Consider the following 13,459-nt stretch of genomic DNA (forward strand, 5'->3'; position numbering starts at 1 on the left):
AAGGGGTGTGATATGTGTAGACAACGGCTGTATTGGCGTTACAAACTAGCCCCATGCATTTCTATGGAGGATTTTTTGAGTGGTGTGTCTCCTCATTAGAAAATCTCTGTTTGTACTTACACTTGGGAGGCACATCTCTGTCTGCTTTCCCCCATTGTGACATAGCCGCTTCATCACTAGGTCTCCGGTGGAGCAGCATTGTCAGTGATGCAGGCCACATCAGCAGGCACCAAGCTGGGACACTGCATAAGGTAGTCTAATACAGACTTGGAATATTTCCTTTCAGCTGAATATTTTTCATTTGCTTTCTAGCTACACAACACACCCCTCAACTTCTCATGGCATCGGCATCATCTCCTTCTTTCCTCTTCTGACGCCAATGCATGTGCGCTGATATTGGAATACTCTGAATTATAATATGGTGAAATTATATCCCATATTTCATTACTGCACATCACCACACTTTCACACAGGCGTTATAAAGTAAATTGACTACAGCACCGACACCCAAAAATCCTCTCAAAAAGAGTATCTAATTTCATTTTTAGGAGTACTTTGTGGGGCACAGGATTACTCTAAGGAGGACTCAATAAGAGCCAGTTAAGAGAAAGAAAAGGAGAGTAAGAGGTAATCAGAGCTGTGTTCCAATTCGCATACCTCTGTACTTACAAGTGCATTGGCTTGTGCACTCATATTAGGTATGGTAAGTACAGAAGTACTGTATGTGAATTGGAACACAGATGATGTTTGGGAGCAGGCTACCTACGGTTTCTTTGAGACAGTCACAATCAGAAGCAGTTGTGTGAAGCATCCACAAATGCACTGCCAGCTCTAGTGCTTCTTTGCTCTCACAATTTGTATTCCCATGATTAGGCTGACTTCTACTACGCCTGCACATTAAACCAGCGCTGAATAATTCCAAGGATAGCAGGCTACGGTGGTTATGATGCTGAAGAAATGGTTGATGGGGCGTTCATCAGACACTATTGTTTTTAGGGCTTCAGACACTGATTACCACAGCTAATGTCATTCGCCTCATATGCAAACGCATGGAGAATGCTAATTAGGTGTGCTAATCTGGACACAATACCCCCCTGTCAACATGCGGCATCTTAAACTCATTGTATGCCCTCTCTTTTTTGTGTTCCTATGCTCCTTATTTCCCGGTTGTATTGAACTGCCCATAATTAACATTTCTCTCTCACTCTCTCTCTCTCTCTCTCTGTCGGTCTCTTGCTTTCTCTCATATATGGTCTTCTTTCTCTGCTGTGATCACTCCTACACAATCAGTAGTCTGGGATTCCTTTCTCTGGGAGGAGAGTCTATTCAGCTAGTCACCACCACAGAAGAGATTTACCTGTCTGCTTCTGACCTTTAACCCTTTGAACATTCTAAGTTCCGCAACAATTGAAGGTTCTAAAATTCTATGTTGAATTTAATGAACCCAGATATTCTTTAGAACGTTCATTTCTCAACATTCCCATCACACCGGTGTGACGGTACTCCTTTAAGGGTTAAACACCACCAACAACCACCTCCCTCACCTGTGAGAAATGTTCATCTGTGGGTCTTACTAAAAATAAACCTCGGTGCCAAGAAATGTTGGATGAAACGATGTCATTTTATCTGATTGGCAGTATGCCGCGTAGCTCAAACTTATGCGATGACCACCATGGTGCACAGTTCAGCGTTTCTGAGTTAATGACTGGTCATTTATACTGCTCCGGAAGAAATTTACCTTTTCTTGCAGCAGCTGAAGGATATGATTTTCAGGCCATGTGTGTGTGTGTGTGTGTGTGTGTGTGTGTGTGTGTGTGTGTGTGTGTGTGTGTGTGTGTGTGTATGTGTGTGTGTGCGTGTGTGTGCATGCATGTATGTGCCGAATGCATATAGGTCATGTATTGGAATTCAGAGGGAAATGAGCAGCAGAACGCTTCAGTGGTTCGTGACACTTTCCCCACTGGCACACTGAGAGTACACATGCTCCGAATCCAATGAAAACATGAGGATCAGCCATGCCTTGCTATTTACTCAATCGTGCACACCACGTGGGCAAATTGTGTTTCAGAATGCAGCATTGTTTCCTCTCTGTTTGATGGAAAATAATGTGTATGTGTGTGTATGTGTTTGTTTGTGTGGGGGGTGGGGGGGGGCATATAATTGGCATATGATTGCCTTTGTGTGATAATATCTGTATATGTATGAATGCTCAGACAGAGGAGCCTAACTCACTGTGGCGCTGCTCATTTGAATTTCATATGGAAGAAGATCAGCACAGGGATATCATGCATGAGCACGGCTGGATCCACACGTTCATCCAGTGCAGTTGTAAGTAGGGTTGCCATAGTGGTGCAATTCCCATCTTAATCTTCAGCACACACACACACACACACACACACACACACGTACATGACACGCACACAGAGAGAGAGAGAGAGACACACACACATACGCATGCGCGTACATTACAGACACACACACACACACACGTACATCACACACACAAACACAGACACACACACACGTACATGACACAAAGAGAGAGAGAGAGAGAGAGACACACACACACGCCCCCACGCATACATTACAGACACACACACACACACACCCGTACATCACACACACACACATACTTGAATTTCCCCATGGGGATCAATAAAGTATCTATCTATCTATCTATCACACAAACATACACACGCTCACACAGACACATACTTTCAGTCCAATTATTCCAGTCATCTGAAATGCATCACTTCTGCATGAGGTCAGGTCAGAGAGTCATATATTTCCAGGGCCGCTTTGGCAGAAGTGTTACAGAGTGACTGGGGTACTGCAGCATTCCTACATGCTCGTATTACTTTTGGGACTAGTGTGGAGCCCAAAGCCCTCCTTCTATAAGGTCTCGCCCAATTGGATAATCTTAAAATAAATCCTGGGCAAACCCTCTTGATCCCAGTCCTGTCAATCAGCATTTTAACAATGCAAGAGACTTCCTAACAAGAAACAGAGGGGTGGAAGAACCGGGAATGAGGGGCATTAAAAAGTACTCCTTCCTGGGTACTTTATGTATAAGGGCATGATTAGGTTACAGTACAGTAAAATAATGTGAAGACACCTTTTAACGACAAAATGCAAAAAAATAGTTTGTTTTCTCTCTCCTTGTGAGAATGTTTCTCTGGTCACTGAAGTAAGATAGCATAAACACAGGAAATGACAGAGACTCTGACAGCTGCATGGGGTTAGATGGAGATCTAAAGCAATTAACTCTATAGTTGCCATGGCATCATATTCATGCAGTGTGTGTGTGTGTGTGTGTGTGTGTGTGTGTAGGATATGTATTGGGTGTGTATTTTGTAATATCCCATGTTTTTTTTCTTTTAATTAATACTCTTCCAAAAAATGAAAAGCATACATATAATGAAACAGAAACAATACTGTACATACATACAAGTCTGACATTACCACAATTCTCAAATGACACCTCATTAAAATAGCTTAATGGTAAACTGCTTAGCCCAAAGCATTTATTACCGCTGCTTTATATAGCACAAAAGGAGCAAGTTTGGTGGATTTAATTTCACTTGAAAGGATGTGTGCCGCGCTGTGGTTTCATGGATAGTGAAGCCTCCACAACATATGCCGTAGACGCATTTCCTGAGCATTATGGCATTGCATTGTGCTGACACGCATACGCATTTACTTCAGCGTGAATAAATTACAGGCGAATTATATTTACATTGGCATGTTTATTTTTTCTTTCGTCCTTTCTATCTCATTGTGCGTCACTCATAGTGGTGTGTCACGTGGGGTAACAGAGGCAGCTTCAACTGTCCTTGTTTAAACAGCTGCACAGTTGAGAGAGAGAGGGAGAGACCACCGTAAGGAGCTCACCGCCCTTCAGCATGTGTGAGTGAGACGGGGGAATTTAAACACACTGCTTCTGATGGATTACCGTTTCTTTTGGATTACATTTTTATTGTATGTCCAATTAAAAACTGCGTAAACAGTACAGGAATACATTGTAGGGACAACTGGTCACGACAACCACTACTTTTCTTTGGGTGGAAAACAGCTTATCCAATTTTTTATATTCGAAAAACTTTTATTTTTTTACTTTTAGTACTGGGTTATTCAGGCACGAATGTCTTAGGATATTGCCGATTCTGTGCGCTTCGAAGCCATGGGGTACTACTGGTATCAGTGTGACCATCTCTGGTGCGCGTCTTTCAGATAGAAGCAGCTGTACATATCCACTGAAATGGAAGTTTAACATTAAACCACCTAAATACATTCAATGGGAATACAACTTGGTTCATTAAGGCGACCCTGAGCACCGAAAACATGGCTTGCATTCCAAGTTTCTCTGCGCAATGGCTAAATAGGAAAAAACACCAGTAGCATTCTTATTTGGTAAGTCATTAACAGTTTTACTTGTTGTACATACACTAAACAACGACTTCTCGCAGACTAATAATAATAATAACAATAATAATAAACAGTTTTTTCAATTCAACACGTGAAAATGTTACTTGGGCGTGCTAGTGTCTGCAATTCAGTCTTATTCATTGTTTGCCCGTGATTGCTTGGCTACATTCGAGGAACCTTACCCTCTCGTCTATCCACGGAGTATTGGGCCAACACGTTAAAACATGTGTTTTAGCTTAATACAACGATCAGCAATGTTCATTTCAGGGTTTCTGTGTGTCGTTTTAATGCCTTTCTGTCCAAATGGATTCCTGGAATGTATTCAATGTATTCAATGTATACACATTAGTCCTTCCTCCCACTCAGAGCGCACGAGCGTCCCCACTTCCCATTAGCAGTGACACGGTTCCTCCGCGCCAGGCAGCGAAAGGCGCTTACTAGTGTGCCTAGCATGTTAGGATGAGGATTTCAGAAATGCAAGAAAACTAAGTCTTCTACTATGCAGATGTCTGCTATGTCTATTCGTTGATCTCAATCATAGCGACTCGCCAGAGTAGAGAAGTTAAATAGCTTTCCATGGCTCTGGTTTCGCAGTGACAGTGTTATGTCCTATATAACTCAGTAATAACAGGCTTATAATGTAACCACGAGCTGTTTGCCCAGACAATGTGCAAGATTATAAGTCCATGCAAGTAGTTTTCCATGGTGGACATTGGAAGGGTAGCACTGTTATCAAACTACATTTCCCACTACAGAAAATCTATGCACAAAGAGATGTATGCAATAATTTGCAAAACAAAGGTGAAAAAATGATGAGAACATGTCTAAAAAGATGAACATGGACATCCTTTGGACTTTCCTTTCATGCACTGCAGGCACACAATGTCACGTTCCAAGCCCTTTCCTTAGTTTACCAGCCAAGTCAGTCTTTACAAAAACTGATCCATTTTTCTCATCATAGCACCTCTTCCACAAGAGCTGAAGTGAGGCTCACAACTACCACTCAGGGAAGCTGAAAAGAAAAGCAGATAAGACGCCTCTACTCCTGAGAAGCTCTCGCTTTCCTGGGAGTTAATTTAACAGTTGAAGTTGAAAGCACCTTATTTCCCAGCACAGACACTGACTCCCCCCCACCTTATTGCTCTCTGCTGCTGTGCTGAATCCAACATCAAAAGGGTGAAACGCCTACACCTATCCCCAGCAGAGGACACACATCAGGGCACCCGAGCCCATTCTGCTGACCCCATCCATAAGCCTCCCACACGGGCTGATTAAAAGCTTAACTGTGAAAACGGTCTTGGAAACACTACCTTCTAGACTTAGTATATTATAAAAGTTACATAATTAGCACCCAAAGTTAGGCTCTCAGTGGCTAAATTACTATAAAGCTGCCAGAAAATAACCCCTGTGTTTTCAAAACAGCTACTGAATATTGTAAATATATTTATAAGCAATAGCTTTTGTTTCCCATGGAATGCCCCTCTAGGCACGTCTGTCTTTCTCATGTATCTAAATGTGGAATATGTGTGGGTCCATGTACATCACTGTACAACGTCCAGACTTGATCACCTCATGCTTTAACACTCAGGGATTACCTGGATCCTCACTGTAATTCCAAATCCCGATCACACCTGAAATGTGATTTGCGTCTCACCTGGCCACATAGCAGACAGTTTCCATGGGAAACCATACAATCCTCACGCCCCGTCAGATCTCTTAGGATTGCTGAAGTGTGACAAAGTTAATGATTCGCCTAAAGGTATTCCTAACCTCAGTGGGCAATGAGACAAGGCAACACCAGGCTTTGCAAGACAGCCTAGGCTCGTGCGGTCTAACAGCTGGAGGAAGTCAACTCATTGTTTTGATGTTCTTTCAACTAAAAATGAATAGCTAGATTGATGAAAAAAAATAAGATTCAGTCTGTCAGAGGATCCAGTGCATGGTACAGGAATCTCAAGTGTTGAATGTGGCTTTTGGAGGTTTTTGTTTTAAGTGGATCTGTCCTACTGCCAGAGAGCGAGACCACCCACTGTCATGTGGTCATGGATATCTGACTGTCCTTGCACAATCACACTGTGTCTTGTCCATAACATATTCTCTTAGCTACAGTTGTGTTGTTGTTTTTTGGTTATATAATAATAATAATAATAATAATAATACATTTTATTTAGAGCGCCTTTCATGTCACCCAAGGTCACTTCACAAAAAGGTTGTTAAAATTATAGTCATCTTAAAAAATAAATAAATAAATAAAAAATAAATAAAAGTAAAAGTCAGTCAGTCCATAAGCCATCTTGAAGAGATATGTTTTAAGTTTGTTTTTAAAGTCAGTGATTGAGTCATATGCATATTTTAGATTATTCCAGTCATGTATTACTAAAGCTGGCTCTGGGAAGATGCTGGGTAATCACTGTGAGAGGTGAACCAGGAAGAGGGAGGAACAGCCAGCTCTGCTCTGCAAAAAACAGCGAGGCCATTTTTAAAATGTGCACTTCTGTCTTCACAGCTAAATCTGGAGACAATTTATCATCCGGTCCTTGTTTTGGAATACAGAGGGATGCTATTATTTTAATCTGAAATAGAAATCACATGCCCAGAACAAGTGTCACGTGACGATTGTGAAAAGAAAAAAGAAAAATAAATAAATAGCAGTGTTGGCCTCCAGCGACTGTGCCTGTTGAATTAGCTGTGGAACACTTATGCCGTCATCTGTAATCAAACACAGTGAAACCCGTTTGGAACTGATGCTGGTTGCCAACAGCAGTTAAGAAGAAATGCCGCCTTAACGCTGAAGCTTTATCAAGTCTCCTCAAGGTTAATGCACTTCAAACACCCACTGTCAGATTACTGGCTTTTCTGTCCTCGCTTAGAGCAAGGACATCGAGGAAGGGTAAACAAAACAAATGTCTGTTGCTAACCGCTGGCTTTGTTTGTTTGTTTGTGTGTTTGGCAGAAGTCAGGAGCAACGATGATAGCAACTGGGGGTGTCATCACAGGACTGGCCGCACTGAAGCGCCAGGACTCGGCCCGCTCCCAGCATCACCTGCCCATCCAGATGCAGCCGGCGGATGCAGACAAGAAGAAGGCCAAGCGCAAGCCGCGGTCAGACGTGGTGGTAGTGCGTGGGAAGATCCGGCTCTATTCCGCGTCCGGCTTCTTCCTGGTCCTCGGCGTGCTGGTGCTGATGGCCGGGATCGCCATGGCCGTGCTGGGCTACTGGCCGCACAAGGAGCCTCATCTGCGCCCGTCCAGTGCCAGGCTGCCATCCACGAACGACGTCAGCGCCAGCGGCAACGTGTCTAGGGTGAAGCCAGAGCCGGGCGGCGTGGTGGCGCAGTTCTTCGAGCAGCACCTGCACTCAGAGAAGATGAAGATGCTGGGGCCGTTCACAATGGGCATCGGCATCTTCATCTTCATCTGCGCCAACGCCATCCTTCACGAGAACCGCGACCGTGAGACAAAGATCATCCACATGCGGGATATGTACTCCACCGTCATCGACATCCACAGCCTGAGGGTCAAGGAGCACAAGTTCATGAACGGGGGCTCGGCGTATTCAGGGCCCTATGCGGAGCATGAGGTCTCCAGGACTTACCATCACCACGAGAACCAGTGTGCCTCACGGTTAGCGGCAAACACGCTGCTTTCGTTTTCCGGCATCGGTAATGACGTTCGGCTCTCGCGACGCGCCAGTTCGGCCGAGGAAGAGGAGGGCCTGCTGAGCGAGGCGAAGGGCGGCTTGAGTCACCTCGGGCCCAACTACCGGGAACGTTCCGGATCCATCTTTGGCCTGCAACCGGAGTGCGGCCGGCCATGGGACGACCGCTCCAAGAAGTGCCAGACCGGCTCGATCGTCTCGTCCTCCATCAGCGCCTTCACCCTGCCGGTCATTAAGCTTAACAACTGCGTGATCGACGAGCCAGACATCGACAGCATCACTGAGGACTTGGAGAGTCAGGTGCACGCCGGCTCCCGACCACCCTCCATGGAGTCCCTAACCGTGCCTATGCCAGACATCGCCAAAGCCTACAAGCCTCCGACGGTAACCCTCCTCAGGAGCAACTCGGCCACCGACTCGTCACTCTCCTCCTGCTTCTCCCAGGCCTCGCTCTCCCCGATGTCGGCCAGCAGTCGCTTCCTCTCCCCGGGGGCCGCTCGCAAGGACTTTGGCTCCAACAGCTCCATCCACATGCTGTCGGCCCACTCCAAGTCGCTGGACCTGGAGCGGGGTCACGCCACCCTCACCGTCCAGACCGAGCAGCGCAAGCACCCCAGCTGGCCCCGACTGGACCGTAGCAACAGCAAAGGCGGTTACATGAAGCTGGAGAACAAGGAGGACCCGATGGACCGGCTCCTGGTGCCGCCGATGGCCATCAAACGGGACTACACCAAGAAGGAGAAGCTCCTGATGATCTCCAGATCCCATAACAACCTCAGCTTCGAGCACGACGAGTTCATGAGCAGCTCGCTGAAGAGAGGGACTTCAGAGACCAGGTTTTAAAATGGACATGCTTTCACAGGTGCCATAACACACAAATACACACAATCTGTCCATGTTATTTGTGATAGGAAGATTCTGCCGCAATACAAAGTGATTGTTTTGGGGGGTTTTATGTTCATGTTATCTTGCAGTGCACCGTAGCAATGTTGCATTGGTGTAATATGTAGGTACTTTCACTGAACTGCTCAGGTAGCCATGAATGAGTGAAAAGTCTAAACAATGTTGAAATTACATGGGTGGAACATGGCCGCTGTTGGGAAGACCTCTAACAATTCATGTAGAAATGTGAATTAAAACCTTATTAAGGGGGCAAATGACAAACAGTGTTATAACTGGTGTGTTGTAATGTATAATGTTTCCATTGTCTTTGCTTTAAATGAGAAGGAAGATGTTTGTTTTTAAACACTATCTGTGTGCTGTATCAGAGTTAGCAAGGTATTTTGCTCAGAGGCTGTATATAATTAATTGTTCAAACACACTGCTATTTTTGAAGCGTCATCAATGTATAATTTATCTGTTTCTCAAAATAAAGATGAAATGTTTTCTCATCTTCCTTGTTCCTAATGAAGCCTTTTTGTTTATGCAATCAGACAAGCCCAAGTTTGCTTTGTTTCAGCTCTTTCATAACAGGCAAATATCCCACCTGCATGAACAATGAAGACTTAAACATGATTAGTGTCATGTTCTGTATAATGCTGTAGCTTTTCTTAGCAGGATGCTCATTTAATCCCTCTTCTCACGTATTCCCTCTTTCTCTACTGAATGTGTGAGAAGGTAGTGGAAAGATTGCTCTTGGCAAAGGAAGTGATCTCTTTCCCCACATTCAGCAATGGCTGCTTGGGGACTATCAAGTGAAGTGCTTCCAGATAGTGATTGATCTATCTGCTCCGATGAGACAGAAGAGGCTGTGACCCAAGCCGATTTGTTTTCACTGAAGTATCCAATCATGTTCATGAGGGGAAAAAAAAAATATATTGCAGGACATTTCTGTAATGGAAGTTTTCTTGGAAGTGAGGACTTTTTCTTGATAGGCCCTTAGAAGGCTTGACAGCTTCAATACACTTTTGGAATGGATATCTTATAGGATGGGTTATGGGTTCTGTCCATCCTAATGTCCATCCAAAATATTTCAGGCTCGCTGGAGGATTCACATTTGGTCCACTGTACTGTCAATTGTGTGTGCTCCATCTACATTTACCGAAAGACTGGAATGGGATGGATAATCAAGCATGAAGTCCTTCAATCGGGGGCAACCAATCCTCTTGTATTGGTGACTGACCCTGCTTCCAGCTTTGCTCAGACCTGATTACAATACACTCAAGTCAGCTAACTGAGCCTGTTAAGTCCATGTACTGCCAAGGTGTTTGAGACCAGTGCTCCGACTAAATGCCTCGGCACAACCGATCTCCAAGTAGAGGATTAAGCAGCCACTTTAGCCTCTGTGCCTTTCTCCCCTTATCAGATTGACGGGGCAGACCTGAATGCACAGTCAGCTCTCGGAAGTCTGATGACTCACCCTGTGTATACCCCATGCAGGGCAGATAACTCGCCCTGTGAATCTCTCATTCTGACTGATCCCACTTTCGCTCCCCTACGGTCGGCGCTGTGATGATGTGCAGCCATGCGCAGCCAAGCGGAACCCTGATGGAGCTCCAGCTACAGTACAGCAGGAGGTGTAGACATAAGAGAACACAGTGGTGTGGTGCAGTGATGGTGTGTGCTACATTTAGCTCGCAGATGATAGGGGGAAAGAGTAGGCAAGGTCTGGGTTTGTCTCAGCGCTCATGAAAGACTCATGAACAGTGGAGCTATTGTAGAGAATGTAGGAAGAAACCATGGATGAAGAAGTTCCTTTTTAATTCTGCTCTCAAGCCCGAGGCCTAGCCCAGAAAGTTTGATAGAATCCCCTATCTGCAATAAAATTAATCCCCTAGACCCTTCCTGGTTTAAGATATTTGGCCCCTCAGACCTTTTCATCAACTACTCTGGATTCAATTCACTTGAGATCATCCCACCATCTCCACTAGGTAGTTGGTTTATTGGACTGCGAACCATCAAATGAACAAAGCAGACGTCCAGCCGTGGAAATGCCTAGTGACCTCTCAATTTCCATTGACCCCCTTACCCCCAGTAAGAAACGGCAAAATTGTCATGCTTGTCACTCTTATTTCCACTTTACAGTGCACCAGACCACCTTCATCTCTCTCTCCCCAGTTGATGTCATGGTTTCTATGCCCACTGCAGCACAACATCCATGATGCATGATCCTCCTACAAACCTCTTATAAAATAATAAGGTGAGACAGAAACACTTCAGACTTTTCTTTCTCTGATGTGCTGGAGTGGGACACATTTACTGTTCTTTTTTCATGTTTTTCTTTGCATGCATCCATCGCTAATGCGGATACGGTGATTTGCACGTTTCCTTTGATGGCTTGCCAATGCCACACGCTGTTTATAATAATGCGCCGTTTTGGTATGAGTGGCTGCAAACCAGACAGGCGAAAGCTGAGTGTTCAAGCCTATCACTCATCTTTGGCAATAATGCAATCCACTTATTTGTCTGGAGAGACTGAACCGGGGAAATATACTGAGAGGGCTGATCAAGGGGAAATAGACTGCTGACCATACCTGTCAACACCCGGGTTCTCCCGTATTTCAAGGTAATTTCCCGGCACCCTCCCGTTTTGTTATTTCTCCCGGAAAACTCCCGTAATTTGCATGGCCATCAAACTTCATTTTAAAATCATTGATCCATTCATTTTTTCTATTAGTCTGACATCTCCCAGGTTGCCAGATTGTGTATGAAATACACCCTACACATACACGATCACTTATTCAATTTCAACCGTTTTGTCATAGTATAAAACCTGGCAACCCAAAACCCAAATAAGGAAGTGGGTGCCGACTGCGCAGCCTGAGTCTTGCCGTAAGCAAGCAGGCTAGTTGAATGGCCTACTCCAGAACTAGCTGTTGAGGTATGCTGCTGACAGAGGGGTGTCATCAATGCTGAACTGTGTTTTAGTCCAATAAGTCTACTAAATACAAGTCTAGTATTATGTGATCTCCCTACACAAAAGAGATACAGTGTACCCATGTTTTTAAGCACATTCAAAAAAAATATTTGTTTTTTCAGAACAGAATTTGTCACACTACTGTATTAGAGTATTAGAGGCATTCACTTATAAATGATAAATCCACATTTGCATTGACAGAAATACAACAGAGCGTTAATAAAATAAAATCTAGTTCTTGTGTCCTGGACCGAGAGAAATGCTGCAGTGATGTCTCTCTCCTGATGAGCCATCCCTCGGCCTGTGGCATGCTCTGGTCTGGCCCCCCTCCAGTCGGAGCTGTGTCTGTGCTTGCTGGGGGTTACCGAGAGAGCCAGACGTCCAGCACCTATGGAGGCTCATTAGGAGCATCAGCGCTCCGATCCAGAGCCCACTCAGGTGGGAGAGTAGGAAGACAAGCAGAGGGTTGGGGGGGGGGGGGGGGGGGGGATGGGGGGTTGGGGTGGCAGGACCCCTTTCTGAGTGCCATGGTGACACTAGCAGAGACGCTCGCTCTCTCTCTCCTTTCCTACCCCCAACCAGCCGCCGTATTCCACCACTGGCAGTGTGATGAGAGAGAGACAGCAGGGACAACAGGGAAGCAGCCTGGAGACTACTGGAGGAGCAAGACATGGAGAAAAGCAAACCCCTAATACAGACACATTCAAGGTTGTCACTGGTTTCTACACAATCATTTCCTGTATAAGCTATGTGAAAAAAAAACTGATTCAAATATTGTCACTTGTACAGGACAGAACCAGAATATTAAAGCTGGTGTATATGGAGGAAGTGTACAGGGGGAAAACCTCCTTCCATTAATAAAACTGTAACCAATGGAAGCAGCAGCATGACAGAAGACTTTACTGATTGCCAATTTCTGGAACTGCTTAACATGATTCCAATCTCAGCTGCAGGAGTGGTGGGGCCTAATAATGTCAGCATGTGAGAAATGGGATACAAGGCAGACAGGACCTAGGCTCTATTTTACATAAAACAAATATCCCTTGTAACAATGTTCTTAATGTTATTGTTTTCCAACTGAATAGGCAGTCTGTGCATCTGATATACTTACAATATCCTACTCTGAGCAAGGTTCTTAAACAATTGCTGTATTTGCTATTAGCTAAGAGGTTCCTAGTAGTGTTATTTGTGCAGACAGAATGTAATGTGCAGAGTAGAGATGCACCGATATGGAATTTTAGGGCCGATAACGATAACCAATATTTATTGGTTTGTTGTGGCCGATACCGATACGATAACCGATAATATTACTCTTGAAAAAAAATTGTGAAAAGTGATTTGGGGAAAGCATTTAATAAGCATAATTTTATTGCAGTAATTTTACCTACCACCAAATGATGGACAGAACTCATAATAGTCCTCAATAGTACGGCAGTCAACAACATAACAGTAGCCTAGCCCTACAGTATGTGTGGCTCCTTTAAGTAAACCTGACGTCAGTGAATTGCGAGTGAGTGGCT

The 13,459-nt window shown here is 44.6% G+C and overlaps 1 protein-coding gene across 5 annotated transcripts; it reads left to right on the forward strand.

The window, feature by feature from the left end:
- Window positions 1-3,869: 3,869 nt before the first annotated feature.
- On the forward strand, window positions 3,870-9,474 carry tmem200a (transmembrane protein 200A). Of its 5 annotated transcripts, none has more exons than XM_042096175.1 (2): window positions 3,870-4,410; window positions 7,379-9,474. In XM_042096175.1, the coding sequence occupies exon 2, from the start codon at window positions 7,394-7,396 to the stop codon at window positions 8,924-8,926; it is 1,533 nt and encodes a 510-aa protein (XP_041952109.1). In that variant the 5' UTR covers window positions 3,870-4,410; window positions 7,379-7,393; the 3' UTR covers window positions 8,927-9,474. The 5 variants fall into 5 exon arrangements, with proteins under 5 accessions (XP_041952109.1, XP_041952110.1, XP_041952113.1 ...); XM_042096176.1 differs by having other exon boundaries at window positions 7,382-9,474; XM_042096179.1 differs by having other exon boundaries at window positions 3,885-3,906; window positions 7,382-9,474.
- Window positions 9,475-13,459: the final 3,985 nt, after the last annotated feature.

The sequence above is a fragment of the Alosa sapidissima genome, chromosome 6 (genome assembly GCF_018492685.1).
Source record: "Alosa sapidissima isolate fAloSap1 chromosome 6, fAloSap1.pri, whole genome shotgun sequence".
NCBI classification, from domain to species: domain Eukaryota; kingdom Metazoa; phylum Chordata; class Actinopteri; order Clupeiformes; family Clupeidae; genus Alosa; species Alosa sapidissima.